At 46.1% G+C, this 27136-nt stretch overlaps 11 protein-coding genes; 2 read left to right on the top strand and 9 right to left on the bottom strand.

The window, feature by feature from the left end:
- Positions 1-928: 928 nt before the first annotated feature.
- FFUJ_11482 (uncharacterized protein) lies at positions 929-2548 on the top strand (the record flags this gene model as incomplete). The annotated part of the gene is made up of 1 exon (XM_023570386.1): positions 929-2548. One exon carries the CDS (start codon positions 929-931, stop codon positions 2546-2548), a length of 1620 nt encoding a protein of 539 aa, XP_023437506.1.
- A 4767-nt stretch (positions 2549-7315) lies between these two features.
- FFUJ_11483 (related to quinate transport protein) lies at positions 7316-9368 on the bottom strand (the record flags this gene model as incomplete). XM_023570387.1 has 10 exons in its annotated part: positions 7316-7453; positions 7511-7719; positions 7769-7886; positions 7931-8059; positions 8113-8166; positions 8214-8243; positions 8299-8809; positions 8863-9087; positions 9141-9217; positions 9267-9368. The coding sequence occupies 10 exons, from the start codon at positions 9366-9368 to the stop codon at positions 7316-7318; spliced, it is 1593 nt and encodes a 530-aa protein (XP_023437507.1).
- Positions 9369-9942: 574 nt separating this feature from the next.
- Positions 9943-11955, bottom strand: FFUJ_11484 (related to quinate transport protein; the record flags this gene model as incomplete). XM_023570388.1 has 5 exons in its annotated part: positions 9943-10100; positions 10152-10340; positions 10388-11102; positions 11151-11712; positions 11759-11955. The coding sequence occupies 5 exons, from the start codon at positions 11953-11955 to the stop codon at positions 9943-9945; spliced, it is 1821 nt and encodes a 606-aa protein (XP_023437508.1).
- Positions 11956-12257: 302 nt separating this feature from the next.
- On the top strand, positions 12258-13952 carry FFUJ_11485 (uncharacterized protein; the record flags this gene model as incomplete). The annotated part of the gene is made up of 1 exon (XM_023570389.1): positions 12258-13952. The coding sequence occupies one exon, from the start codon at positions 12258-12260 to the stop codon at positions 13950-13952; it is 1695 nt and encodes a 564-aa protein (XP_023437509.1).
- A 344-nt stretch (positions 13953-14296) lies between these two features.
- On the bottom strand, positions 14297-15091 carry FFUJ_11486 (probable Cyanamide hydratase; the record flags this gene model as incomplete). XM_023570390.1 has 2 exons in its annotated part: positions 14297-14811; positions 14872-15091. The coding sequence occupies 2 exons, from the start codon at positions 15089-15091 to the stop codon at positions 14297-14299; spliced, it is 735 nt and encodes a 244-aa protein (XP_023437510.1).
- A 372-nt stretch (positions 15092-15463) lies between these two features.
- FFUJ_11487 (related to ankyrin) lies at positions 15464-17604 on the bottom strand (the record flags this gene model as incomplete). XM_023570391.1 has 2 exons in its annotated part: positions 15464-17156; positions 17204-17604. 2 exons carry the CDS (start codon positions 17602-17604, stop codon positions 15464-15466), a joined length of 2094 nt encoding a protein of 697 aa, XP_023437511.1.
- A 985-nt stretch (positions 17605-18589) lies between these two features.
- FFUJ_11488 (uncharacterized protein) lies at positions 18590-18982 on the bottom strand (the record flags this gene model as incomplete). Its single annotated transcript, XM_023570392.1, has 1 exon — positions 18590-18982. One exon carries the CDS (start codon positions 18980-18982, stop codon positions 18590-18592), a length of 393 nt encoding a protein of 130 aa, XP_023437512.1.
- A 614-nt stretch (positions 18983-19596) lies between these two features.
- Positions 19597-20936, bottom strand: FFUJ_11489 (related to endo-1,3-beta-glucanase; the record flags this gene model as incomplete). XM_023570393.1 has 2 exons in its annotated part: positions 19597-20109; positions 20157-20936. 2 exons carry the CDS (start codon positions 20934-20936, stop codon positions 19597-19599), a joined length of 1293 nt encoding a protein of 430 aa, XP_023437513.1.
- Positions 20937-21781: 845 nt separating this feature from the next.
- On the bottom strand, positions 21782-22471 carry FFUJ_11490 (related to phosphoglycolate phosphatase; the record flags this gene model as incomplete). The annotated part of the gene is made up of 1 exon (XM_023570394.1): positions 21782-22471. The coding sequence occupies one exon, from the start codon at positions 22469-22471 to the stop codon at positions 21782-21784; it is 690 nt and encodes a 229-aa protein (XP_023437514.1).
- A 215-nt stretch (positions 22472-22686) lies between these two features.
- On the bottom strand, positions 22687-25093 carry FFUJ_11491 (uncharacterized protein; the record flags this gene model as incomplete). XM_023570395.1 has 5 exons in its annotated part: positions 22687-24222; positions 24271-24302; positions 24349-24553; positions 24604-24988; positions 25038-25093. The coding sequence occupies 5 exons, from the start codon at positions 25091-25093 to the stop codon at positions 22687-22689; spliced, it is 2214 nt and encodes a 737-aa protein (XP_023437515.1).
- Positions 25094-25464: 371 nt separating this feature from the next.
- FFUJ_11492 (related to oxidoreductase) lies at positions 25465-27107 on the bottom strand (the record flags this gene model as incomplete). XM_023570397.1 has 4 exons in its annotated part: positions 25465-26097; positions 26143-26534; positions 26584-26800; positions 26847-27107. 4 exons carry the CDS (start codon positions 27105-27107, stop codon positions 25465-25467), a joined length of 1503 nt encoding a protein of 500 aa, XP_023437516.1.
- Positions 27108-27136: the final 29 nt, after the last annotated feature.

The raw sequence follows: 27136 nt of genomic DNA on the forward strand, positions 1-27136 counted from the left end.
ATAGAAACTCGGCCCCGTCCAATCTATTACCTCTGCCAGGTTTCAAGGATACGTCTCACCAGCCGTATTGTGCGACAATTTGCTCGACGCAATCAAAGGGGTTATTTACTCCTTACAGTAGCAGTAGATATGACAAGAATTCCGATTTTCCCACGGCAAGTCGGCAGTTTATAATTGATTGCATGGGGGGTCCCCGCGGATCGCCGTGCCGAAGAGAGTGATGTCAATCAAGAGCTTGCGCGGCTTGACTCGCAGAGTGGGTCTGGAATTCGATAGAGGCTCCTGTTCAGCTGGGTACCAAACCTTTTTTGTGGCGTCTGGGAATGTTTCTGGCACGTTGCAATGGCGTTGTTCGACTGGGCATGCTTCTATTTTGAGCACCCGACTTGGAAGCTGGGCTTACATTCCAGCGGCTACGGTTTGACCAACCGCCACTGATTAACGCAAGGATAATCAAATAGTTGATGCAGAAATGCTGTCGCAGTTGTTTTACGGTATGAATCATGTTTCAGATTAAACAGAGGCTAGAGAGGGTCAGATAGGGAGGGGTTTCACGTTTTTACGGCAGATCCAGTAGCAGGGCCGACAACTGCGGAGCCCGGTTAGATCGGATGGTACAAGGGATACAAGGGATACATGGAGAGGGCAGAAACTGACATGCTTGGCGAAAGCTTGAGTCTTTGACCACGCGGCGTCTAAACAACCTTGACCCAGAACCTTGACCCAGAACCTTGACCTAGAACCTTGTCCTTGGTTTGGTGGGTGCTATGACGAAACGGAATACGATGTGGGTTTGTATGACCAGCACCAACTGGCTCTCCCGTATATCATACGAGCTATGGCCGCTTAACTTACTTTATTCGCCCCGTCACTCATAACAACCTGCCTCTCTTTCATCTCGATATCACAGCGGCTTGATGATACCACCATGCGGTCTCACAACCCTTTGCTGCGCGGCGTGCTAACGTTCGTGGCCATTTTGACTTTCTGCATTATTCTCACAACAATATTCCACATCAAAATATCGGACGGTCTCTCACTCATACCAATCCAAGAACGGCCTTTCTTTTATGAGGAGCAACCCCCACCTGAAGATCCTAATCGCTCCCAGCCACCAAAGAAGACATCACCAAAGGAGCCTTTCCATCGACGACCTCAACACAAAGACGATGTTGATAAGAAGAAAGATCAATCGAATACTCAAGATGACTACTACGATCTCCGCCTCGACCGTGGCGACGATGATGAGGATAAACCATACGTCGACTACCATCTCTTGACCAGTCTAAGGAACAACATGGGCTTTTATAATAAGATCGATGCGAGAAAGACTGGACACAAGCTCTTCAATCCAACGATACTCGAACTGCCTCGTGATGCTAATACCACTCATGACTTCCTCGTCATCGCTCGCACAACCCATGTCGCAAAGGAAATCAAGGGCAAAAAGTACAAGGTCGCTCGCCAAGTCGCTACGTTTGCAAACCTCACCACCAATTTCCTTGGCCGACCCGTCATCAGAACCGGTGAATGGTCTACACTGATGCTGGAAGACTTTGGTGGACCTGAACATCACTGCAAGAGGCAGCCGGACATGGATAAGTACGTCGGCCCAGAAGACATGAAGCTATTCTGGACACGCGCCGGCGAGCCTCTTCTCATTTTCACTCACCAAGTCGACGATGAGACAATGTGTCAAGGCCAATTCCTCATTGACGTGCGCGCCGCCCTCCCCGAGCTCGAACAAGTCCTTGGTCCCTACTTTTCATCCCGTCTACCCTCAATCCGCTTCGCCGAACCAACACTCCTCGCTCGCGAACCAGCACCAGGACAGGAAAACCACCCACGATACCAGCGCGAGAAGAACTGGGCGCTAGCTCAGTCCCCCTTTAGTCCAGACTCCGAGCTTCTGATGATGGTGGAGCCGGGACAATTATTCCGTTGGAAATCCGCCGACGAGCCCGTCGAGCCCATCGTCGCAGTTGACGACCAGGAGTCGGCTGTTGAAGAACCTTACCCGCCAACGGCGAAGCCGGGAAAGACTTGGCACGGCAAGAAGAGAAAGACATGCATCCACGATGTCATGATCGACGACAGCCACGTCCACCAGAGCTCGCCTATGCTGAGTGTCACAATGTGCAACCGCGGAACATGCGAACCCGATGAGCAAAACACCGTTCTCATGGGCATCGTGCAGCGCCGACAAGACTTCCCGGGCGCTTCGTTTACATGGTATGACCGCCGGATAGCAGTGTACGAATCAGCAGCGCCGTACCGCATGATCAGCGTCGGCAAAAAGCTCACATACCACGGAGAATCGGACCGCAGCTATTCCTGGACGGGCTCCATGTCGTACTACACCAACCAGACCGAGTTCCCACCGTCGAACCACGGATATCTTGACGATGAGGTATGGCTGGGCTTTGGCGTCAAGGATGCAGCCGCTGGGTGGCTAGATGTTCGGGCCAAGGATCTCATTGCAGATCATTACATGTGTCAGGGGGCATCGGTGGAATACAAGTATTATAGACAGGGTATTTCGGCATAGCGTGGTGTGTTTTTGGGCTGGCGTTAAGGGGACTAGACTACAGATACTGCTTCTCTTTCTTCTGCTTGATCAGAGATAATCGATACCAAATTTTATTATTGTGATAATCATGAATATTCTGCGTCGGTTGTTTGATGTTTGTCAGACTATTGATGGACAGATTTGTTAGTGTCGGTCAACTGCCGAAACAGGTTTAGACGCAAGGGGTAAACGAAGCGGTAGTTGGTGCAATACGAGAATTTCAAATGGAGATAACCCAACAATGATATGACATGTTTTCCGCCTAGCAAAAATAGCAGTCAATAGTCGCTCTCAGGCCCTGATCCAATCGATACGAACGGGCACCTTCAATACGGTCCAGGTGACTTCGCCACTTGCACAAAAGAGCTGTTATACCGGGTTATATGTAACCCGCTATACTAGCCCTTATCAGTCTTAGGGGCTTAATTAATAAAAAAGGCAGTTAATAGAGAAAAGGCTAGGTAATATAACTATTAGGAATTATTTAAAGTTAATAATACTATTATAATCTTATATAATTAAGAACTTATAAAGATACCTGCTTTATTATAGTAACCTATAGCCTTACTAGCCTAGTCTAAAGAAGAGATCTTAACTATAAGTAAAAGTAAGGCTAAAGAAAAGATTAAAATACTATTAAGTTAGCCTATATTAAGTTAGTCTCTTTTTACTTAATATCTAATAATATAATAAAATATATTTAAGAAAGTAATATAAAAAGCTTCTTAAAGTAATATATAAAATCCTGGCTTAAAGGTATAGTAAACTAAAGACTAAATAAAGTATTTCCTTAAGAGCTATAATATAAAAAAGGTAGCTAAAAAGCTAGAGAATAAAAAGACCTAACTACTAAAGACTATTTACACTAAGATTAGCTATAAGCTTATTAAGTAATATTCTCTAAATGTTTTTAACTAAATAAAGGTTAATTATAAGCTTAATAAACTGCTAAGAAATTAAAAGGCATTTTTTATAATAATAAAGGAGATAAGCAATATAGGCTATAATTATAAGTTAGGTATTATTACTATAATTAATAATAACTAAGATTAGTAGGTAAAGAAGTATAGAATTAGGGCTGCTGCTATTAAGTAAAACAGGCTCTAGAAGATAGATTTATATTAGCAGGTATTTAATAGCATATAGAAAGTCAGACTTATAGCTCTTAAGGTTATTAATACTTTAGGCTTATTATCTCTCTATAATAATATAAAAGAGTCTTAAATAGACTTTTAAATAAATAAAGACCTAGTGTTTTACAGTTAGCTATTTACTTATAAAGCTATATAGTGGCACTTATCTAATTAGCTATTACCTTTACCTTTCTATAAAGTTATAGTAATTCCTACTTTATTATTATCTTAGACTTTTTAGTTAATTTCCTTACTATTAGGTTATCTCTTATACCTAATAACTAATAGCTCTAGAGACTTTTAATTACTATAGTATATATAAAGACCTTACTGGCATATAGATCTATAGGCAGGGTTAATTAAGAAGGCAATCTTTAAGCTAGTAATAAGTTAGAAGAAAAGTTAAAGACCTATTAGTATAGATAATATATAATTAGCAGTATAGGATATATAGTAAAGGTTTCTAGAGAGAGTAAATAAAGGAGAAATAAAGACCTTCTTTAACTAACTACTTAGGGATAGTATATATATAGTCTTTTATAATAGTCTAAATAAAAGGATAAAAAAGAGACTTTTTTATTTAAAGTCTAGATATATAGTGCTTAGAAGTCTATAAATTAATCTAGAAATAATATAAGATAGTAAGTTTAACTTATAGAATAAGATATATAAGTTTATTTTTCTATAAGGGCTTTTATTTTATTAGAAATGCAGTATCTTAATCCTGTTATAAGGTTAAAGATATAAAGCTTTTAGTATAGCTAATAAAATTAATAGAGGGGTTAAAAATCCCCTACAGCCAGGTTATATAGCTTTAAGTAACTAACCTACTAACCTATAAGATTAGTTAAAAGCTATATTTTTTTATTATATACTATAAAAATATATAAATAGCTTTAATTTTTTTAAAATTTTAAAAATAAGTTAATTATACCTAAATTAAGATATATAAAAAATTTAGAATTTTTCTAACTTTTATAGATAATTTAATTTAATTTAAAAGTAAATCCTTAATTTAGCTAATTCCTTTACTAATATAACTACTTTAGCGGCCGCCTGCTAGTATAGCTACCCCTCTACAGCCATGCCTCTAAATTAAGGTTATTATCAAACTGACTAAATATTAACTAAAAAGAGGTCTATTAGAAATTAAGCTAGGGAATTAATTAATTATTAGGCACTTCTAATAATTTATATATTTTTAGATAGCCCTAAAGCTAAAAATAATACTTTAGAAATTTAAAGTAAAACTAAAGTTAATTAAAGACTTAACACTATAATAATAAAATCCCTCCCTAAAGGGGCTTATTTTAAGAGGTTTAACCTCAACCAACCTGTTATACAGGCTAGGAAAAATGTAATTTAGGGGTTAAAAGGCAGGGTTTTTTATAATTATTATAGCTTCTTTCTAGTAGCTTTATTTTTTACCTATTAATCTCCCTTAATATTACCTTTTAAGCCAGAAATGCCTTACTGCCTTTTATTCTTTATTACTAAAATACTTCTTATATTTCCTTTAGAGAATAGCATTATTATATTACCTTATTTCTTTAATATATACTAAATGCTCTTCTTACTAATTTATTATAATCTTATCTCTTAAAACCTTAAGGTTACTAAAAAGATTATCTTATATTTAAGCAGTTATTAACTATAGGTATTTCTCTTATGCCTTATTTAATACTGGCTTTTCTTTTAATAACTTTAGGAAATTCTATAGGCCTATATAGGCATATATAATTAGGATCTATTTATATATATTATATTTAGGCAATAAAGAATATATTATTTAAAATTTCCTTTTAACCTAACTAAAGATTAGCTTAATAATAATTTATAGTTATAAGTAATATAGGTTATATAGTTTTTCCTTATTTTAAGGTCCTTTTAGTAATACCTTTTAGTTATTAAGATAATATCTAATGCCAATATAGAGAACTAGAAGTCCTATATAGGCACTAAAGCCAGCATCCCTAATATAGAATCTATTAATATATAATTTTAGGCTTTTTAATTAAGCATACTGTAATAAGGAGGTATTATTAACTAATTCCTTATAGCCAATAAGGATATATAAAAAAGTCTTATTAAGGTAAATAGTATAGAGAATATTTTAAGTTATTAAGGACTTTCTATTATATTACTTCCTTTAACCTTCTTTAAGGACTTAAACTGCTATATAAATACTATTTATAGCACTAATATAACTAAAAAAATACTAACATTTAGGCTTAATTATAGGCTTATAGTATACCTCTATTAGCTTTAGTTAAATAATAAATATTCTATAGATATTAATAAATACTTTAAGACCTATTACTATTATTTAAGATATAAAGCTTTAAGAGATACTAAAGTAATATACTGCTGCCTGCTATATATAGCCCTAACTAATAATATATAGGAAGATTATTAGCTTTAGATATAAGCTTTACTAGCTAGATCCCTTTATACTTATATTTATATTAATTTAATTAGCTAATTAATAGAATTAGACCTTTATAACCTAAAGCTTCTCTATAAATCTCCTTTTATAGCCTATTAGTAGCTTTTAATTAAATTCCTCTGCTATAGCTAACCTATTAGGGTTAATAATCTCTTAGCAATTAAAAATAGTAAGGAAATACAGCCTTTTTTTATTCCCTTATAATTTAAAGGTCTTTATAGCTAGCCCTATAATAAGTAGGTCTTCTTCCTTACTATATCTATTATTTAAGCTAATAGTATTATTATTATTACTGCAGTTAGGGGCATTATTAGGCATTTAGAGATCATTATAGCCAGGGGTTAGCCTTATAGCCTTATATAGATTAAATAAAACTATATACTTATTTTTAATAAACGGTAAAATAAGCAAATAGCAGAAAAGCAGCTAAAAAGTTATTATTTCGGTTTTATTTATTACTAACCTTTCTCTATTAGGTTTATAGTAAAATAGGTATATTATATAAATGCTAACTAGATCGAAAATCCCTTATCTATACAATTTATTACCAAAACCGGCCAATTTAGGAATAGCCTACTATTCAGATTTTACAGACCGTATCGAAGGTGCCCGTTCGTATCGATTGGATCAGGGCCTCAAGCGAGTCAGGCGTTAAACGTCAATTCACCGGTAATGGTAAGGGGCTGGTCCAGGTCTGTCATATTGCAACAACTGACCGCAGAACTACGCTGCAGTCACGTCACAAGCGATCATCCATTTGGTGAACCTAAAAACTTGGTATAAACTGGAGCAAGGTCATACTTCTCGAATTTGATTGAATGCGTTAGTGAATTCTGCTGCTGATCCGGCATCTCGGCCAAATATGGAGAAAAGACTCGAGATGGACCCACGGATACACGGCAAAATGTTGGCGCGTCTTCATCAAAAACATCGGCTAAAACGGCCCAGACCAACCAACGGACAGATGTTTCAGAACACGAGAAGCGCATAAATTTCGTCTCGCGTATATAATACAAGGGAGACGGAAATGATAGGAACTCGTTACGATTATTGTTACGAATGAACGATGCAGGGGTTGTAAGCTGAACATTTTATTGAAGCCAACAGAGTTTATATCACAATCCAGCCCTGAAACTCTATCCTCTCGCGTAATGCTCAGAGATGTGATTAAGATTTGTTGGGGGCTTGGATGTCTTCCACGTCTTCGTCATCGATTCGCTTTGCGCGGCGTGCTGCGATGCCGACGTCCTCGACGTTCGAAAAGTCTGCGACACCAAAGACTTCATCCATGCGTTCCAGTGAGATCTGGTGAATCATTCGAGTCAGAGTCTTGGTGAGTACATGCAAGGAGGAGTGACTTACGCCCTTGGTCTCTGGAATCCAGTATGCAGCAATTGCCATGAACAGGTTGAACGATCCAAAGATGAAGTATGCTCTCCAGGGATCGTGCAGAAGCATGACTGGCGTTGATTTTGATACTGCAAGGTTGTGCACCCAATGAGTGAAGGATGCGAGAGCAACGTTGTATGCACGAAGTCGATTCGTTGGAATTTCAGAGACATAGATCCATGCTATCAGAATTAGTACAACTGTCGGAGCACCAGAGCCCGAGGGACTCACAAACAGGGCCCCAACTCATGTTGAAAGCCGCAGCAAAGATGTATATCATAGCCAAAGCAGCGATACCCGCAGGAGGAGGATGATCACCCTCTCCAGGCTCAGGACCAAAGCGGAGATACTAACAACGTCAGTGGGAGTCACACGTTGGAGCGGATTGCATACAAAACCGACAAAGAACATGCAGAATGCTTGGATTGCACCGCCGAACATGAATGACTTGCGACGGCCGAGGGAATCGGCCAGGAAGAAGATAAAGATCAAGCATGTAACGACTTTGACGACGCCGTAGATCTTGATGAAGGATGTTAGTAAGTGATGAGGGAAGAAGCGGTAGAGATTCTTACTCCTTGTGCGAACAGTGCAGTTGTCGTGCTGCTAAGGCCCAGTCCACTGAAGATCTATCATCGATTAGTGCAAACCTCGAGAACATTGAAAACCGACTCACTGTAGGTGCGTAGTAGTTGATAGCACCAGTCTATACTTCGTCAGTACCCGTCCGTCCAAATCGCGCAGCCGTAGAAGCAACTCACGCCAGTCCACTGCCCAAGCGTAACAATAGCCACCGTCAAGAGTGCCCTCTTCCTATTCCAAGGCAGAGTCCAACACTCCTTCTGAATTGCCCAAAACCCCGTGTCCTGCATGATCTCCCTCTCCTGATCGATCTGCGTCTTCAGTTCCAACAGTTCCTGCTGAATATACGCATGGTCCACAGGCAACTTCCTCACATCTGACAACACAGCTCCGGCCTTCTCCCACTGATCTCGCGAAGCTAGCCAGCGTGGCGATTCTGGACAGAAGAGCATGCTGAAGAAGAGCAATGCTGGACAGATGGATTGGCATCCCAGGGGGACCATCCATGTCGCTTTGCCAGGGAGATGCAGAAGGGAGCCGTAGTTGATGAAATATGCTGTCATGCCGCCGAGGACGAGGAGGAGTTGGAAGAAGCCCACGAGGAACCCGCGGATGGCGCGCGGGGAGTTTTCGGAGACGTATGTTGGCGCAAGCATTGTTCCTGCGCCGAGACCCAGGCCTTCGACGAATCTACAGCTGTTAATATCTAGTCATGATGCTGTGTTTGATGTCACGGAACTTACCGTCCAATGTAAAAGACTGAGAGATGACCGTAAGAGAAGGCTTGCATGATACCACCAACGAAACCCGTCACCGCAACAAGGAGTAGCGCTGACTTTCGACCCTTGCGATCAGCAAATGGACTGGACAGGAGAGCTCCAGCGATAGCACCGGCTTGCATTGTCGTGACGAGGTTTCCTGCTAAATCAGCTGCGTCTTCTTTCGGCCGAGTGTCAAGACCAAACTCCCTGTCAAGCCCGTGTTAGCGGGGGTCCCGTCGCAAGGTAGCTTGGAAACAAACCGTTTGAAGTCTGGCATAGCCAGCACGCCACCAATGATACCTGCATCAACTCCAAACAGCGCTCCAGCAAAACACGCCTATAAAGGTGAGTCCACTATCCCTGGAGTATGGTCACGGGTATCGTACCGAAGCTGTCAGAGCGATGACACGCCAGTTGTAAATCTCGGGCGGATCAACATGAATAGCATCATTGCGCACAATGCGCCGAAACATGCCGTGTATCGTCATCTTCACTCACTTCTTCCCGGATAAAAGATTGAAGAAGGATTGACGATATGAATCAAGCTTACGAGAGCACCATGGTTTTAAGTAGTGGAGACAATCAAGGTCCAACACCCTCTTTCGCGGGAAGGCAAACAAACATAATGCGGGGTGTAGATCATGTCCTGGGGTAGAAAACATGTCGGCGGGGAGTCTCGGGCGCGTGATTCGGTGCTGGGCTTGGCGGACGACGCGGGGAGTCTCGGGAGGAGGGTCTGTGTATGTATATGAAAGCAGTTATTGCAGAATTGAGAAGTATTGTGCGCTGTTTGCTTAGTTCATTCAAGTCATTGGTTGGGGTATGCATTATCTCGGGGCTTTTGCGTTGGGGGCTGAAACGGAGGCTGCCTATTGCGGTCGCAATACGACAAATCACCATGCGTACGTGATGTAACCTCTCTCGTATATTCGTTCAATTCAGATTCTTGGCGGCAGATTCTCGTTGCGAGATACATTTGATGCATTAAGGGTATCACAAATCACATTCAACACCGCCGCTATCGTGCTAAATCTCGCTGTTCGGTCTTCCGATTACGCAGCATCACCGTTGCTGACCATCCCAAAGCGCATCTGGATTTTCCCAAATCTGTTCCAGTTCTGTTCTTAACGAAGGTGTAGGCCAACCGCATCTCTTCTGACATGTATCCAGCATTTCTACTACACACTCTCGTTCTCGGGGATTCTGCATGAACATTCCGGCTGCACGCGGTGTCAGTTGATACAGCTCGGAAGATTGCACTGGGGACCTACCTATGAAGAGACATTGTGACGATAACATGCTTGACGCATCCTCCGTGAGTGTCATTCCAATACCACAGACCATTTTTATACTCTCTTGGATCTCCTTCTGGCGCTTGAGGAGGCCTTGGATACCGTCTAAGTGGGGTTCGTGTGCTGTAATGAGAATGCGCGAGCAATGGTGAAGCTGTACAGCGAGACCTGTCTCAATTAGCACCCGACCCGACTTCACAGATGAGACTGCTTACCAAAACATTGAGGATGTATCAAATGTGGCTGAAACACTTCACTTTCCCGATTTCCCATGGTAGGCAATGCTGAGAACTCAACCGTCAAATGAGACCGCCACTCATCTAACATCTTCCGCAGCGCCTTTGCCCACCCAATCCTCCCCGTCAACCCTTCTACCTCAGCGGACGAATCGACTGCGCAAAAGTTGATCACCTGCGCCATTATCCATACCGCACGAGAGGCTAACTCATGGCTATCTAGATCTGCGTATCCCTTCTTGGGCATCCATGTACTATGTGTTCTCCTCTTCTCTCGAAAAGCAACCCAGATATCCTGTCGTAGCCAAGCCCACCACGTCGTGCTTTCAAGACTCGATGTCTCAACCTCAATCTGGCGAGATCTCAAGATCCAGAAGACACCTTGGAGATGTTGTTGCCAATCTTTGCGTGACCCTCGTAGCATCTCATACGTTGAGACCATAAGCGTCGTAGCCATTAGTTCCTGACTATTCTGATACGTCGAATATCGCATCGCTTTCTGAACGTAGTGCAATGTTTGGTAGTAGTACTGCAGAGCAGTGTTTTGAGATGGACGTTGATTGGGAAGGATTGTTTCGTCGAGGGATTGGTGGTAGCATGATAATGCGAGAATGGCGTTAAGAAGACCTGCGTTGCGGACTGCTAAATGGGGAACTCGTGTAGAAAATGTCCGAGCTGGGTCAAACAAGTCAAGCTGATGAGCGATCAGTATGCATGTTCATACAGAGTGTGATAGACGTACCCATGAACATATACGATGCAGGAAGTTCTGAAACAAGGTTTGTTCTCGATCGAGAAGTGATATACTCTCCGAGGCCTGCCATAAGCTTTCTTCGGAACTATTCGCTGCATGATTGTGGACTGCATCCCGAGTCGGTGGTTGAGTATCGATGATCCTTGTTGCTTTCTGCAATGGGGTGATGTCGCTATCTGTTTGACCATCTGGTGATGTATCGAGTAGCTCGCCGTCAAGGCCCAACGGTGCATCAGAGTCCGGGAAGGCTTCATTCGATGCATCGTTTGCAAGGATGCCGAACCATCGAACTGCAGCGACACTGGCTGATGCTGCTGGGGTTGTCGAGTTGGAGTCAGATTGTCCTCCAGACCAGTCGTAGTAGGGTAGCTGTTGTGTCTGAAGATTCGCATCCCAGTTCAAACCGTCCGCGACATGAACATTCTGTGCGGCACCTAGGCCGGCATGCGACTGAGCTGCAGCAATTGATCGCACAGTCTGCGCCAATTCATCCTGCGAAGTAATGATCTGTCCGAGCTGTCTCAAAATCTCAAGACTCGCAGGGTCAAATCTACTCCATCCATTAGAACATATCTTCCAAACAGTGATAAACTCACGTAGAATGGTCCTTCTCAGTATTATCATACGAACACGAGATATTCAACGACGCACAGAACCCACATGTCGGCTGCACGTTATCGCACTTTGTCTTACGCGCTCTGCATACATGACACGCCTTGAGACTCCTCTTCCTGGGATATCGCGGATCGGACGTGGGTTGACGCGGTCGCTTACGTGCATTGTCCTCCGACATTGTGAGATAGCGTTTGAGAGTGTAAGCATCGGGGAGATGAGAGATTGCTTCCCGACGAGTTGAGGGGGGACTGTCTTGGCGGTGTTGGTCATGAGAATGAGATATGCACGTGCTGTGCAACCCCTCACGGGGAGTCTCGGGTATGGGGAAGTGAAACGCAGATCTGGGGAGATCGGCGGAAGAAGGATTCTGTGAGACGAATTAAAACAAGTCGATTCCCATGTTTGCTCGATATTTACTTTTGCAAGTCTCAGGCCGTCATTTGTGAAGTTGATTGTTGGTCAACTTACCAGCCACTGAAGATGGGCGAACTCTCTCAACCCCCCAATGGCCATGTCAAAAGCAGCATCTCGTGGCAAACAGCTCATCTGAAAACTCGACCAAAGCACTTTTCAACAGATATTCTCATCGCAGGCGGTGGCTTGGGTGGTGTCGCAGCAGCACTCGGAGCTCTCCGTCGAGGCCGTCATGTCTTTCTCACTGAAGAATATGACTGGCTAGGCGGCCAATTGACAAGCCAAGCTGTGCCTCCTGATGAGCATACCTGGGTTGAGCAATTCGGTGTCACGCGGTCGTATCGAGCACTTCGTGATGGCATAAGACAATATTATCGCGATCATTATCCGTTAACGGAGGAGGCAAGACGAAGGGCGCAGTTGAATCCTGGGGCGGGACATGTCAGCAAGCTTTGTCATGAGCCGAGAGTTGCAGTGGCTGTTATCGAAGCCATGCTTATGCCGTTTATCGGCAGTGGACTTCTCACAGTTAGAAAACGTGTCAAGACTGTTTCTTGTGACATGGTTGGACAGGTTGTGAGATCCGTCGAGTTTCGAAAGCTGGATGGTGGAGGGACTTTCACTGTTGAAGCAAAGTACGTCGTTGATGCTACTGAGCTGGGAGATTTGCTACCCATCACCAAAACACCGTATGTGACGGGTTTTGAGTCTCGAAAGGATACAGGAGAGCCTAGTGCGCCGGAGGAAGCGCAACCCCAGAACTCTCAAGCTGTATCGATTTGTTTCGCCGTAGACCATATCGAGGGCGAAGACCATACAATTCCCAAACCTGAGAGATACGATCACTGGAGGAGCTGCCATCCCGATTTCTGGGGTGCGCCGTTGCTTGGTCTCAAGGCGCCGCATCCCCGAACGCTCGAGATAGTCGAGCGGGAGTTCACACCAAACCCCAACGACGATCCAGCTTCCGTGATCTCAGACCAGAGAAAGTCAGGAGGAGACATGAATCTCTGGACATTTCGACGCATCGCAGCAAAAGACAACTTCATCCCTGGAGCATATCGATCAGATATCTGCCTTGTCAACTGGCCCATGATCGACTACTTCGAAAAGCCCATCATTGATGTCTCAGAGGATGAGCTGCAAGAGCGTCTTGCAGAAGCTGCATCTTTGTCGTACAGTATGCTTTACTACCTCCAAACGGATTGCTCCCGAGCCGATGGAAAGGGCACAGGATATCCTGGCCTTCGATTGAGGGGTGATATAACCGGTACAGAACACGGTCTTGCAATGGCCCCCTACATCCGCGAATCTCGACGCATCAAAGCCGTAACCACAATCGTGGAACAAGATCTCTCCCTCGATGTTCGCGGTTCAAAAGGTGCAGTACACTATCCCGATAGTGTTGGCGTCGGAATGTATCGAATCGATCTCCATCCATCCACCGGCGGTGATAACTACATCGACGTAGCCTGCTGTCCATTCGAGATCCCGCTTGGTGCTTTGATACCAGTTGAGAGACCGAACTTACTCGCGGCGTCGAAGAATATCGGGACTACGCATATTACAAATGGATGTTACAGGTTACACCCTGTTGAGTGGAACATTGGCGAGGCGGCGGGGTTGTTGGCAGCGTACTGTCTGGATAAGGAGTTGTCACCGCATGAAGTGCAGGGCAAGAAGGAGTTGTTTCAAGAGTTTCAGGATATGATCATCAAAGAGGGTCTTGAGACAGAGTGGCCTGATGTATCTGGATACTGATCAGGGTCCGTAGAGTTGCTATCGTGGGTAATGTTGAGTAGAAAAGCTAATCTGGTGTCAAGGTATTGATGATGCAATGAAAGTTTGGTAAATTCAATTACAGACTACTTGCAGTTAAGCAACTATAGTAGTAGCGATGACGGCACGCTCGCTTGTTCAGCTTTGGACGAAAATAGAATCATCAAATGACATACTAAGTTTATCCTAAACTAGCCTAAGCTATCATAAATTTACCTAAGGATCTTTGGTCTTTAAGATTGAAGACACTTGGGGCCCTTTGGGTGGTGTCTGAAGCTCGCAAGAAACCAGATGAAAGTCCTATCATAGCGGTAGGCACTCATATCTCACTCATATGGCTTCTGTAGCTGATTACCATCGACCTGCTCAGCAAACTTAGGAATATGGGTAGTATGGCACCAGGGCTTCAACTCCTCTTCCTTCCGAATCGTAGCCGCAAAGCATCCTAGCCAGCCCTCACGTGGGAAAGCATTGTTGACCTCCTCACGTGTCTTCTCATGAATGATCCTTCCAAAGTCCTTAACATTGGGATGTTCACCTACGTTATCATAGATGGTAGCCAGTTGGATTAGCTGCCCGAGAAAAGTAATGTTTCCCTCGGTGCCGAGATCTTGATGGCGGATGATAGTCTCGCAAACAGCTTCGGCTTGGTCTTTGGTAGAGCCAGTATCCTGAAGCAGGTTGAGAGCTTGGAAGCCGCCCTGGAACTCGAAAGAGAGACGGGTTGAAGACATGTTTTCGTCGGTGGTGCCGATGTCATGGAGGAGGCATGTTAAAGCCAAAGTTGAAGGGGACAGGGCATCCGCATACTCTGGGAATTGCTGTCGAAGAATGACAGTCGCTGATGGGAACATTTATTAGTACACAAAGCTCAATTCAAACGAGGCTGCCGTTGACTTACACCAGTAGTAAACTCTCATTGAATGGTTATAAGTCTGCTTCAACAACTTATCTTTGGCATGTTGCTGTGTCTTCTTGACGATTGGGTCATCATCCGGAAACTCAATGCTTTGAACGTCAATGTACTCGGGCTCATTGATATAAGGCCTATTGCCAAAGATCTTTCCGGCATCGACTGGGACAGCAGTCCATCCATTTGCAGCAATGTCGCTGGAACTCATATTGGGAAAGGAAGAAGAAATTGGAGGAATCAATGACTATGAGTGAATTGAGTAGAGTGAAGAAGAGGAAAATGAATTGAGGGATAATTGAGATATATAAATAGGAAAAGTCTGGCGCTGGATTTCTAATCAAGACTATCAACCTGAGGACGTCGTTTGAGGGGTAACATGCGACTATCAACCTAAGGCCGTCGGTTTTGGAGTTTTCGGCTTCGATGACGCTGAGCGGTGATATGTCATCATGCCCGCTGACATTTTGCGTCATTAACACGAGACATATACATCGCGTTCATTGAGATTGAGATGGAGGTTCTTGATAGAATTGTTCAAGAGATCTTGTTTCATAAGTGAAATACCAAACACCTTGTCTATTTAGACCTTTCCAGCCACAAGCTCATACGAAGGCGGTGGAGCCTCAGATGTAGGCAACTCGACCTCATGCCGAATAGCCGGAGTTGAAGGACCTGCCTCAACTTCTCTTGGTCGAAGGAGTTCCTGTAAATCCTTTCTCCCAACAGCCTTTACGAACTTGATAGCTTCCTGATTATCTTTCGCTGTAGGATCAGCACCATAATCCATCAACTTCGCTGTCAAGTTATAGTCAAGTCTCGTCAGAGCCAGCTTCAAAGGCGTTCTGTTGAGTCCATCGACCTCATTTACATCAACACCTTGTGCCAGCAGGGCTTCAACAGTGTTCTGTCGGTTGACGTCGATGGAGTATGTGAGGAGCGTTTGGCCCGAGAGCATGCGAACATTTGTGTTGACGGCTCGGCTTAGGAGGGCCTGCACCACCGGGGTACTGGGCATTTCGACGGCGTGACAGATAGCTGGCAGACCAAAGATGATATCAACCGTTTCGGGACTCGCACCATTCGCCATCAGCATCTTCATAACCTCGACTTTCTCGTCGTTACTCAAGTATGGGTTCCTGATAACCTTGATGAGAATCGGTTGCTGATGCGCATCTGTGCCATCAACATCGGCGCCACCCTCGATGAGCTTCTTCACGATCTGGAATCTCTTCATTCCAATAGAAGCCTCCAGGATGCTCGTTCCAAGAATATTCAACAACTTCGCGCTTGCGCCCCTGTCAAGGAGCAGTCCAACCATGTCGGCATTACCACTCTGAACAGCTGCATAGAGAATGGTTTGTTTAACCGCATTTGCGGCATTGGGGTCGGCGCCGTGATCGAGGAGGATATTGGCTAGTTCGATATTGTTCTTTTTGACAGCGTGTACAATGATCTCCTCGCCAATTGCATCCTTTGCACTAGCGTTGGCGCCGTGGGCAAGAAGAAGACGGGTGAGCTCGATGTTGTCTGCTTTGACGACCTGGACAATTACTTCCTCTCGTCTCTCGTTCTTTGCATTAACTGGAGCGCCATTCTCAAGGAGGAACTTGATTCCATCCAGGTTCCCTTTGTCAACAACATCAACAAAGTAAGGCTTCCCGGTCTTTGATTTACCGTGTACACTCTCCCCAGAATCGATGAGCATCCTGGCGACCTTGAGACTTCCAACAGAAGCAGCTTTGAATAAGGGCGGTAGCTTGTTGCTTTGAGCTCCCGCTTGTAAAAGAAGCCAAGCGGTTCCAACTTGATCGTATTTTACGGCGCATTTTAGTGGTGTATCCCCGTCTTCGTTTCGACCGTTGACGTTTGCGGCTTGGGAGATCAGGCCGGAGACTTGTTGCTCGTCTCCACGAGCAGCGGCTTGACAGAGCGTTGAGACTAATGGATCATGTTTGCGGAAGCCTGATGTAAGGGCTCTGAAGAATGAGGAGCCTTTGGGGCGGCGACAGTTGTTTACCGGGCTTTGGACGAGTGGTGAAGACGTTGATGGTGATGCTATCGGCGGCGATGTCGTCGTTGATACGGGCTCTGGATACGAAGGTGGTGCTACTTCTTTCTCCGCTACAGGTATTTTCTCGCTGCTGGACATCGTATCCTTTTGGGTAGTGTCTTTACCTGCTTTGAAAAGTCTCTTGTTCATAGCCGAGTTGACTGCTTCTTGCGCTTGATGGGTGAAAAAGCTTGAGCCTGAGGGCCCGAAGGAATCATCCTTCCTGGCTGATCCTTAGAAAGTGAGTCAATATTGAGATGGGCAACGTACCTGACAAGGGGAGTGCAAACTTCGAGCATGTAATTGTAAACGACAAGACAGCCTTCATGTGCCTTCAAGAATTCACTATCCAATCCTGCTAAATTCTCTGGCTGCCAACTGTCCAACTGCATACGAAGAACTTCGAGTACCGTTTCATAAATCGTAAAGAGCGGAGTGAGAGTCTCGCGCGTGTCGCGGAGTTTCCGGCTGTCGGGTTTTGCAAGGAGGAGCTCTTCCAGTTCGGCAAGTCTACGTTTAAGCTCCTCAAGACCTGATGATATAGTCTTGAACTCTAGGACGTGCTGTCCATCTCGTTCGGCTAGGTCGTCTGCGGCGGCTAAACAAGATGCTGCGCGCTCCGAGATGGCCCTACATAGGTTGATGAGATGGATGCTGGATGTTGCAGTCATGGTTATGAGTTCTCACTGTTGATCTTTGATACGATTGATGAAAAGGGTTCGGGGTCGGCCTGGTGATATATAATGCGGGGAGGTAGCCAATGCTTGGCTGTCAGGTGTTGTATCTCATGTGTTATATTTGGGCCAAGCTTGTTGTGAGTTGATGACGATGATTGACAGGGGCATGAACATGGATGCGTGGTGCGGCGTAGCATCGAGACTAACAGCCCTAACATGATTCTCCAATGTTTTCCTTCCCCAGACCAGTCCTTTCATGTTGGTCCGTTTCGCTATGTTCAGCATCCATTGGAAATCTGTCCTCACTAAGAATGCAGAGACTGATTACATTTCAGTATCTGTTGGTGCCCCTCACAACGGCCAAGCCTGCTGAAACGCCCTACTGAATGCCTTATGCACCTCAGCGGCTTGGCACCACCCAATGTGGCATAGCCACTGCACAGCTGATCCTTCGCCCAGGACGCTTTGGGGAATCCTTTCGATGCTGCAGGAAATGCTTATGGGTTGACAACCTTCTCGAATGCGCCGCGACCAAAGTTCTTTCGTGGACGCGTCATTCGAGTAGGGCATGAAAGGGTTATCGTTGGTCTTGCAAATCAAGACGTGTGAAAGTACTTTTGGAGTCGAGTCTGTAGCCTGTCAGATCGTGTTACTACATAAGAATGCTGTTGACGAAAGCTCTCTTGTGTGGTGCACCGATGATTGGGTCTTAGCCGAGGCACCGCCTGAACAAGGGCCTAGTATGGAACACGGGCTGGAATAATATCAGCATCATAATAAGCAACCATCTGATTTATCGTAAAACGCGGTTGGGTTCATTAAGTTATCGAAAAGAACGCCTGACTAAACAGGTTGGCTCACGGTATGCTATGCTACATCACCAATCTCTTCTTGATACTTCATCCAACGACCCTAAGAACAGCAACAAAACCAAATGTCCGTGGTTCTCCATCTTGACCACAACACTGGGACTCATCGTCTACTTCTTGATATTTCCGGAGCCGCGAGTGTGTTTCGGTTTCTTCACAAGAACAGCCTCGGTGAAACGAGGGTCCTTGAATCCCTCCACAACGACAATGTCCTCACAGAGCTTAGCCTTCCCCTTGGTGTACTTCATGACGGCATTAACCTCGATGTCCTTCATGACGACAATGAATCCTTGGTTGCCAACCTCCTTGGTACCCTTCCAGACAGCACGAGGGCGCTTGGGAGCTGCGTGGTCGATGATCTCGACATAGTCTTCAGCGACATGGTCCAGCTCGATTTCGAAGTCCTCGAGGGCACGAAAAGAGTCTTCGATATCCTTGCTAACGACTTCACAAGCCTGGACCTTGGGGTCAACCAGCTTCTTTTCGGAACAGAATCGCAACATTATAGGAGTTGAGTTCTGGTTCTAAAGTTTGGTTGTCAGCATTGAACCCATGCCAGGAGTGGTGGAGTCTTGGTTACATTTGTTGCAAGGTTTTAGTGTTGAGGATATTAAGGTTTGGCTCTTGTTTCAGAGAGGAAGAGCAAAATCCAAAGGTGGGTTTTGTTGTTGAAAGTGTGAGTAAGTCTTCGTTATTGAGGTTTGGTTCTTGACTTGGAGAAGAAGAAGCAGAATTCAGAGTCGAGTTTCTGGTAGAAAGTCATACCTAGGTGGGGAACGGAAGGTGAATGAAGGCTCTGATGCCACTGGTAGATATGAGAGTATGCTATTGGCTATGGAAGAGAAGCCGTTTGAACAGACCCATTGTTTGCTTTCAAACGGATGAAATTAGCCCCTATGGCACTATACTCCCGAAAACAAAAGGTTCAGTTAAGGCTGCCAGCTGTTGACAGTGCAAGCTGCTTGTCCGTGCAGAAACATGGCAATGGTTCACAAGCAAGTTAGATATCTATTGGAGGAGACCAAATACCCCGAGAAGTGGTTTACCATGACCGTATCTTTCATGGAACGCCCAGCCCTGTTCACTGAATCGAATATCAACATTTGAGTTGGCTTGCTTAATGCAAGTCCTGTGTGTGTTCAACGTCTTGGTTGGAGGCATTCGTGGACATGCCTCTGAGATAGGGCGGCCGGCCTAGAGGGAGATTGGGATAGTTATAAGGACGTTGATGCGGGTGATGCGGGACTCGAGGGATACGGGGATATTTATGAGGGGGCACGCCAACGGGATGCGGTGATGGAGGAGGTGCACCAACAGGAGGACCAACGGGAGGCGGAGGAGGTGCACCAACAGGAGGCGGAGGAGGTGCACCGACAGGAGGCGGAGGCGGCATAGGAGCCGGGGGAGGCACGGCAACGGGAGGTAGAGGTGGACCCGGGGGCGGTGGCGGTGGGATTTGAGGGATATTGTCGTAGGGGTAGTCCATTTCATCTGGAGGATTACCGTAAGGATAGTTATAAGACGCATAGGCTGTATCATCTGCTGATGCCTCTTGCTCATAATGGGCAACATATCCGACTTGCATACCAACCTGAGAGCCCTCTGCAGTAAAGGGACTAGGTGGTCCCGGCTACAAGATATTAGCTTCACAGGTTCACCAAGAGAGATTCAACCTACCCAATCACCACCAACAGCGACGTTCAAAATAATGAACATCTTGTTTTGCGCAATGGTCTTCCAGACCTCCTGGTTGCCGATATGCCCACCCGTGATCGTATGAAAGAGCTCATCTCCGACGTAGAAGCTTACACTCTCATACTGCCACATCGCTGGTGTGCGGTCGATGACAACTTTGTAGGTAGCTAAGCCCGTAGCCGAATTCGGATGATAGTGCGACCCGGTGATACCCTTCTTCTCCTTGCAGATACCGCCAGGTGACTTGTCACAATGAATTGCGGCATAAGTCTCATGCTCGCCATTAACGTGCTCCATAATGTCGAGCTCACCACAGGCAGGCCATATAGGACCACCAGTGCGGTGGCTGTCACCGAGCAACCAGAAGGCAGGCCAGATGCCAAACTTCCTCCCATTAGGGGCAAAACCAAGACTGATGCCAGCTTGGACAATGGTCTTGACACCGGGCGCAGGGGTGAAGGTGTACGTGCTCTCGATACGACCGGATGTCCAACCCTTTGCAGCAGTGGGATCGCGCCACGGATGGATATGAAGGCTGCCATCCATGACATGGACGTTTTCAGGGGAAGCTCTGTACTCCTGATGATCTCCGTTTAGATCCTGGTACCCATGTTGAATGTTCCATTTGGAAAGATCTGGTAGATACCCAGATGGCCCGTTGAAGTTGTCGTGCCACATGATTCGGAACCCGGGAATATCGGGGGCATCCCAGGCTGTGCCAGTAGCTGCGAAAAAGCAGAGCATAATAGTAGGGAAGAGCATTTTGGGCATAGCAAGTTAGAGTTCGAATCCAGATTGTGATGCTTTGTTCTTGGGAGAAGGAAGACATGGAGGGGGCTAGACCTGCATTTTATACATAGTGACAACAGAGTTTCAAGCTCTCATCGCATTGTTTTAGGAGAAAGTCTAGGGGTAACTTGCTGCGAGGACAAGGAGCTTGAACACTGGCCACCAGCCTCTAAGCTCATTGGTGTACATTTCGTGGGGGTTTCATGCTAAGTTCCTGGTCAATAGCTTAATCGACACTTACACCTTGGTCAGATCACATACAGTACCATACCAACTGGCTCTGGATAAGGGCACCTGTAGAATTATTTTCCAAATTCCAATATGGAGCTGTATACCTAGATTAAGGGACCTGGTTCATCAAGTTCATTCGTATGTTCCTTCCGAAGGCTTTGCTTCATTGCGATTCCTCAATTTGCTGCCTTGATCTATCTCGTTGGTATATCGTTGTCCTCTGAAAAAGCCTCTTGTGGAAAGCTTCCTAGCACGTCGTTATGGGAACCAATGGTTCAAGGATACATGAGCCTAAAGCTTGACTCTTCTGAGGGGTTCGATCGTTGTTCATCTTGTCCTTTCGGCGAACATGTGTACATCGGGCTGCCCAATAGATCACTTGAACGTGACTCATACCGTAATAAGCACTCAAGTTGAGCTGAGCACGAGACCAGAGATGAATGTCTCTGATTGGCATCCTGAAATGCTCAATTGGCCTTTCTGATTGCAGAAAGGTGCAGCCTAGACTCCAGAATCAATAATGAACTCTAAGTAGGTGTTACGTCTGATGACCCGTGCAGCCCCTCTCAAGAAGAAATTTTGATTAGTCACATGTTGTCAACAATTCCAGCTACTTCATCTAATGAATCGACTGTGAAATGTGGCTCCAACTTCTCGCATGCGCTCCGTTCACCATATCCATATCTGCACCAAACAGACTTTGCTCCGATGTTGGCAGCGAATTTGACATCTGCCTCTGTGTCCCCAACGACTAAGGTTCTCGAGGCGTCCACGTGTGCGAGTCCACGAGCTTTCAGGGTTGGCAGTAGAACTTTCTCGAAGCTTCCAGTGTCGGGCTTACGCGTTGCGCCGGGGGTGTTGTCTCCGACGATCAAGTCTTTGGGGATGGTATCAATGCCGTTATTCTCGAGGGCCGTCTCGACCGCGGCTACGCCTTTATTGCTGACAATAGCGACAGGAACCTCGTTTAAATTAAGCATGATCAAAAGCTCCTTGGCTCCAGGAAACGCAGATACAAGTTTCTGTCCTTCTTCGTTGTACAAGCGACGGTACGTTGACGTCCATTCATCCTCGTCAAAAGAGCCGGGAGTCGTATGTAGCGCTCGGAGAACCTCCCTGAGACCTAAGCCAGAACCGATCAACTTCTGCACTCCAGACTCTGCTGGAGCTGAGGCTGGAAGGAGTGAATCGAAGGTGAGCTTGATGCTGTGAGATATGGCTTGATGGGTGTCGAAAAGAGTGCCGTCAAAGTCGAATATAACTAATTGAGCAGGCATGTTGGCAACTTCGAGTCTTGAGGGTGGTATTGGCGGTTTCAGTAGATGTTGAGCATGGCACGGTGATTGACGGAGTGAAGCTCACAAATGCATGAGAAATTTTATTTATGCTACACCAAACCCCGCTCATCACACTGCGTCACCTGTCAGCAACAAATCCATCGTCACCCGCTCCTCCTCTTGACCATGAGACAAAAATGACAATGGCATTCATTTCAAGGCTCCTCTGGCATTTCATATTGGGAGAAATCCTCGGGCATGTGAACCAGTGATTCCCACATATCCTGAAAAGTCAAACACGTCAGCTCGGACCACTGTCTCGTTACAGAAGAACATACCCAATCTACGCCATCAGAGCTGTTCAACATGGCCTCAATACCCTGAAACTCGGCCGAGAAAGGTGTCTCGCTCGTGTTGTGTTGCCCGCTCATGTGTCCTGTCCTTGTCAATCTACAAATCACATAGTTTCGAGCATCAGTCTTACCGTTGCCGTTGCCGTTGTGAGCTGGGGCTTTTTCTTGGTTTGCAACTGGCGGTATTGACTCATCCTTTGGACCAGTTGTAACAGCTTTCAACATCACCGTGAGCATATCGTATGCCTGCTTCGCCTCAGCAGAGACGGCCTTGATAGCGGCCCAGAATGCCTGCGAGGTCTTAAGGGCTTCAATCATATTCTCCCGACTATATCCAACGAGTTCGGGGTTCTGCTGCTCGGGTGGCATGCCAAGCTCAACGCAGACGACCATAGATGCCAGTGAGAAGTCATGTCTCTCAAGAGATGTGAGAAACCATCTGTCGTTGTATAATAGCCCACCAACTTGAACTTCCTTGAGGATGCTAGCCTGATGACCTAACACTGTCATCGCTGAATCAATACAAGCCGCCCTGGAGTAGTTATACTTAGGGTCATGGTATGCCTTTGTCATGTGGTGGCGATGCAGGGTACATCTGGCCTTTTGGAAGAGAAGTTCAAGGTTATATCGCCGAATGAGTAGATACGGCGGGACCATGAAGCAATCTTCGAGTTTGGCTATCTTATAACAAGTGGGCATGGACTGATGCATTTGATGGAGCTTCTGATCAAGCGCCATGATTTCGTTGTAGTCTTCCGTCTTGCCGAGTGAAACCTGGTTGAAGATCGTTCGGAAGATGGTCATCATCTTGACTTTGACGCGGGTGTACAGAACGCCGGTACCTTCCGTCTCGGGTCTTGGTGGTGGAAGCTGCGTGCACCCAGGGCCAAAATCTTCATCGTTTATGTTGCGCGGCAGACGTGTATCGCACTGGGACTCCTGGATAAGCGACGGCAGGCCCAGTTGGCAAGAAGTCAAAATGTCAAGCTGCTGGAGAACACCCCATACACGACGCCTCATCTCGCCATGGAATGGTGAGATCCGAGGGTAGTTATCGGGATCACGGTGGTATCCCATCCGCATCGCCAAACGAATAGCAATACCGGTAAGGATCCACACGCCAAGATGAGCATCTCGACGGCGCACGAACTCACCATGGATATTGAACAGCAGAGTTTCCAGAGTATACTTACCCGGCGCTGTGGAGTACTTAGAAAGAATGAGACAGTCCGTACATCTCTGCTGGAAGGACTCGGCGACTTCAAGAGGTGAGCCCATTCCTCCGGGGAGCTCATCCTGTGATCGGATGTACAAGAATGTTCCCGTGGCCAGAATGCCGAAGAGCATCCCGACCCACTGAACAGATACAGAATTGGGGTCATTCCAGAAGCGTTTGTACTATGAGAAGATGAGCGAGGTGAAGCTTCGGGAGCAAACGAGACGTACCTCGCCTTCAAACTCCCCTGAATGGGTGATCACTTCGAAATGTCAGTGGCAGTGCTGTAAAACAAGAGTTGGACGTACAGATGGATGGCTGAGTCGAAGTGAAATAACGAGATACAAGTCTATCCGTGATGTGCTTCGGAGGGACATCCGCAAGGATATCTTCAAGGCTCGGAGCTAATCTTCCAGGTCCCAGAAGAAGGGGCACTTGACTTTGAGCTTGATCGACTATGCCCAAATCACTCGCTTCGTGACTTTCGTCCAGATGCTCGCGAATATGCTCAACCTGGTTTGTTGTCAAGTCAGAAACGTTCCGGCCACTAGTGTTTTGCTTACCTCGTGGCAAATAGCAGACCAGTGACTGCTAGAAACATAAATCGTCTCATTCGGATTCGCCATCATCCTACCAGGCTTGACCTCAGAGCCTTCCTGAGAAGATTGATGAGATCCTTGGTTGGATCCTGTAACATGAGATGTTGCGACATAGGTACTCGCCGGGCTCTTGATACTAGGTGATCCATTGGACGTCCCCTGCTGAGCAGGAAGCTGTTGAACAATAGTTCCAAGAAGCTGCTCAAGATGGCGCACGCGATCACTCAGATCATTCTGTCTACTGTCTCGTCTCTGAGCAGCAACACGACCTCGTGGCCACGGCGCATATTGGCATGAGACATTTCTCGTTACGCAATTGCTACATGGCTCATCACGATCACATTTGAGCCTGAGTATCTCGTCAGCATCGTCATCAGTGCCAAGAAAAGGCGGCGTACTTTCGTTGTCGACAGGAACTGCACGATAACGTTGCTCGAAGAGGCTGTTGCTGCATTTTCACTTCTACTGGAGTGACCAAATACGTTGGGATGAAGATTGAGGAATTAATTTATAGAAATCAGAATGAGAATCACATCAAGATAATAATTTAAGCTTAGATTGCTTAGCGTCTGCAGAGTCAGGGACACGCGGATGCTTACGTCACGTGAATGCCTCGCGAACTGGCTACTCTTTTCGACGATGATTATCATGCACAAGATCTTGTGATTCTTTATCTTGCAGTTTAGGCTATTGATCTGCGTGCGATATTGTCCTGTAATACGCCTTAGCCGTGGTCCCGCTGTTCCATTCGGTGAGACCGGGTGAGATTTGCCAGGGTTTCGGCGTAGGGCTGACTCTGGGCCTCCAGGGCTGAGAATGCCTTGCTTAGACGATTGGCGCGTAAAATCTCATCCTGTTCTCGGGATCCCACTTCTTTTTGAGGGCTTTGAGCTTTTCGATCCTCCAGGGCTCGTGACCGTACATTTCCTCCAGAGACTCGAAGCCGTGAGCGTAGTTAACGTATGCGCGGAGATGCTCTGGGTCTCCACTAGCCTCTAACAAATGCCTCCTCAATTTCTCACCATGCTCCTGCGCAAGCCCGTCAAGCGTCGCGTTGGGCTTGTAAAGAATGTAGGGAGTAACAAGAATCTCATCGTCGCGGTGAGGAAATGCAGAGTCTTTTGCATCAATCGCCTTGACGCCATGGGTTGAATATCCTTCCAGAAGAAAGAATGAGCCAGCGAACTCGGGAACACGTTTCGACATATCGGCGATCTCGTTAAACACCTTTCGCACGGCGAAGAGATCGTAAGTCTTGAGGCCGATTGGATATCGTAGGCCTGTGAAACCTTTGGCGCATCCGACGGTATCGTCACCCATAAGCGTGATGGCGGCCAAGTCGGGCATTGAAGCTTCCCCAGCGTTGACGTTGATAGGGCCGAGGCCGTGAAGTGGATTCGCATAGTCTCTGGCTTTTTGGGCAGCGCCATCTGAGATGACAGCGTACCAGATAATTGGCTGCACGTTGTTAGAAGGCCTTGGACCGTGAGAAAGGATACTTACCTTGTCAGGATCAATCTCAGGAATGTTGACGATGTAAATCCAGTGCGTCAAATGCGGCGGCTGGGTCTTCATCATCTTATTCGTCAACTCCAAAACATCCTCCAGTTTATCTCCAAGGAAGATAAAAATCTCATAAGACCACATGGGGTTGTTGATGTCGTAAATTCGGTACTTCCATTCGGTCACGATGCCAAAGTTGTGTCCTGCTCCCCGAAGAGCCCAGAATAAATCAGGGTTTGAGTCTTCAGAAGCCGTCACTGCGTCTCCGTTGGGGAGCACAACTCGTGCAGAAATAACTTGGTCTGATGCGAGGCCGTATTGGCCTTGCAACCAGCCATGGCCTCCACCAAGGACGGGCGCTGAGACACCAACGCACTCACAGATACCAGTGACTGAAGATCATGTTAGCACGGGGATCTGATCCTACCGTGGTTGAGTTACCTGTTTGTTTTCCGGCTGTCCAAAGCTCATTTACAACTTTCTTCACACTCGCGCCTCCACCTATCCTCGCAGACTTTCCATCCCTGGCAATTTCGACATCATTTTGGTCTCGCAGGTCTACAACAATAACATCCTTGGCCAGCTGTAGTGCCTCAGTGGCTCCGTGGCCTCCAGATCTGGCGAGAAAGGGAATGCCATGCTCATTCGCATATCGTATCTGCGGCATGTCAGCAGGATTCTCGCTTCAGGGTCATCATCCTTACAGTTTCTTGCACGTCGCTCTCGGAGAAGGTTCTCACGACTGCCCCAGGCTGCGGCCCATGCCAATCCCGCCATCTACTAACAAGACCACTAAATGACGATTCATCAGGTAATACGATCGACGCTTGAGGTGAGAGCTTTGAGGATAATTCAGGCCATGAATTCTGCGCGACAAGCGATGCGAGGCCAAGACGCCCCAGAATCTTTTGCGGCGAAGGTGCCTTGCCCAGCGCCCAAGATGCACCTGCAGCAATGAACTCCATGACAGCGTATCTATTCAAAAGAGATGTTT

Source organism: Fusarium fujikuroi, chromosome FFUJ_chr11 (assembly GCF_900079805.1).
Source record: "Fusarium fujikuroi IMI 58289 draft genome, chromosome FFUJ_chr11".
Classification (NCBI taxonomy): domain Eukaryota; kingdom Fungi; phylum Ascomycota; class Sordariomycetes; order Hypocreales; family Nectriaceae; genus Fusarium; species Fusarium fujikuroi.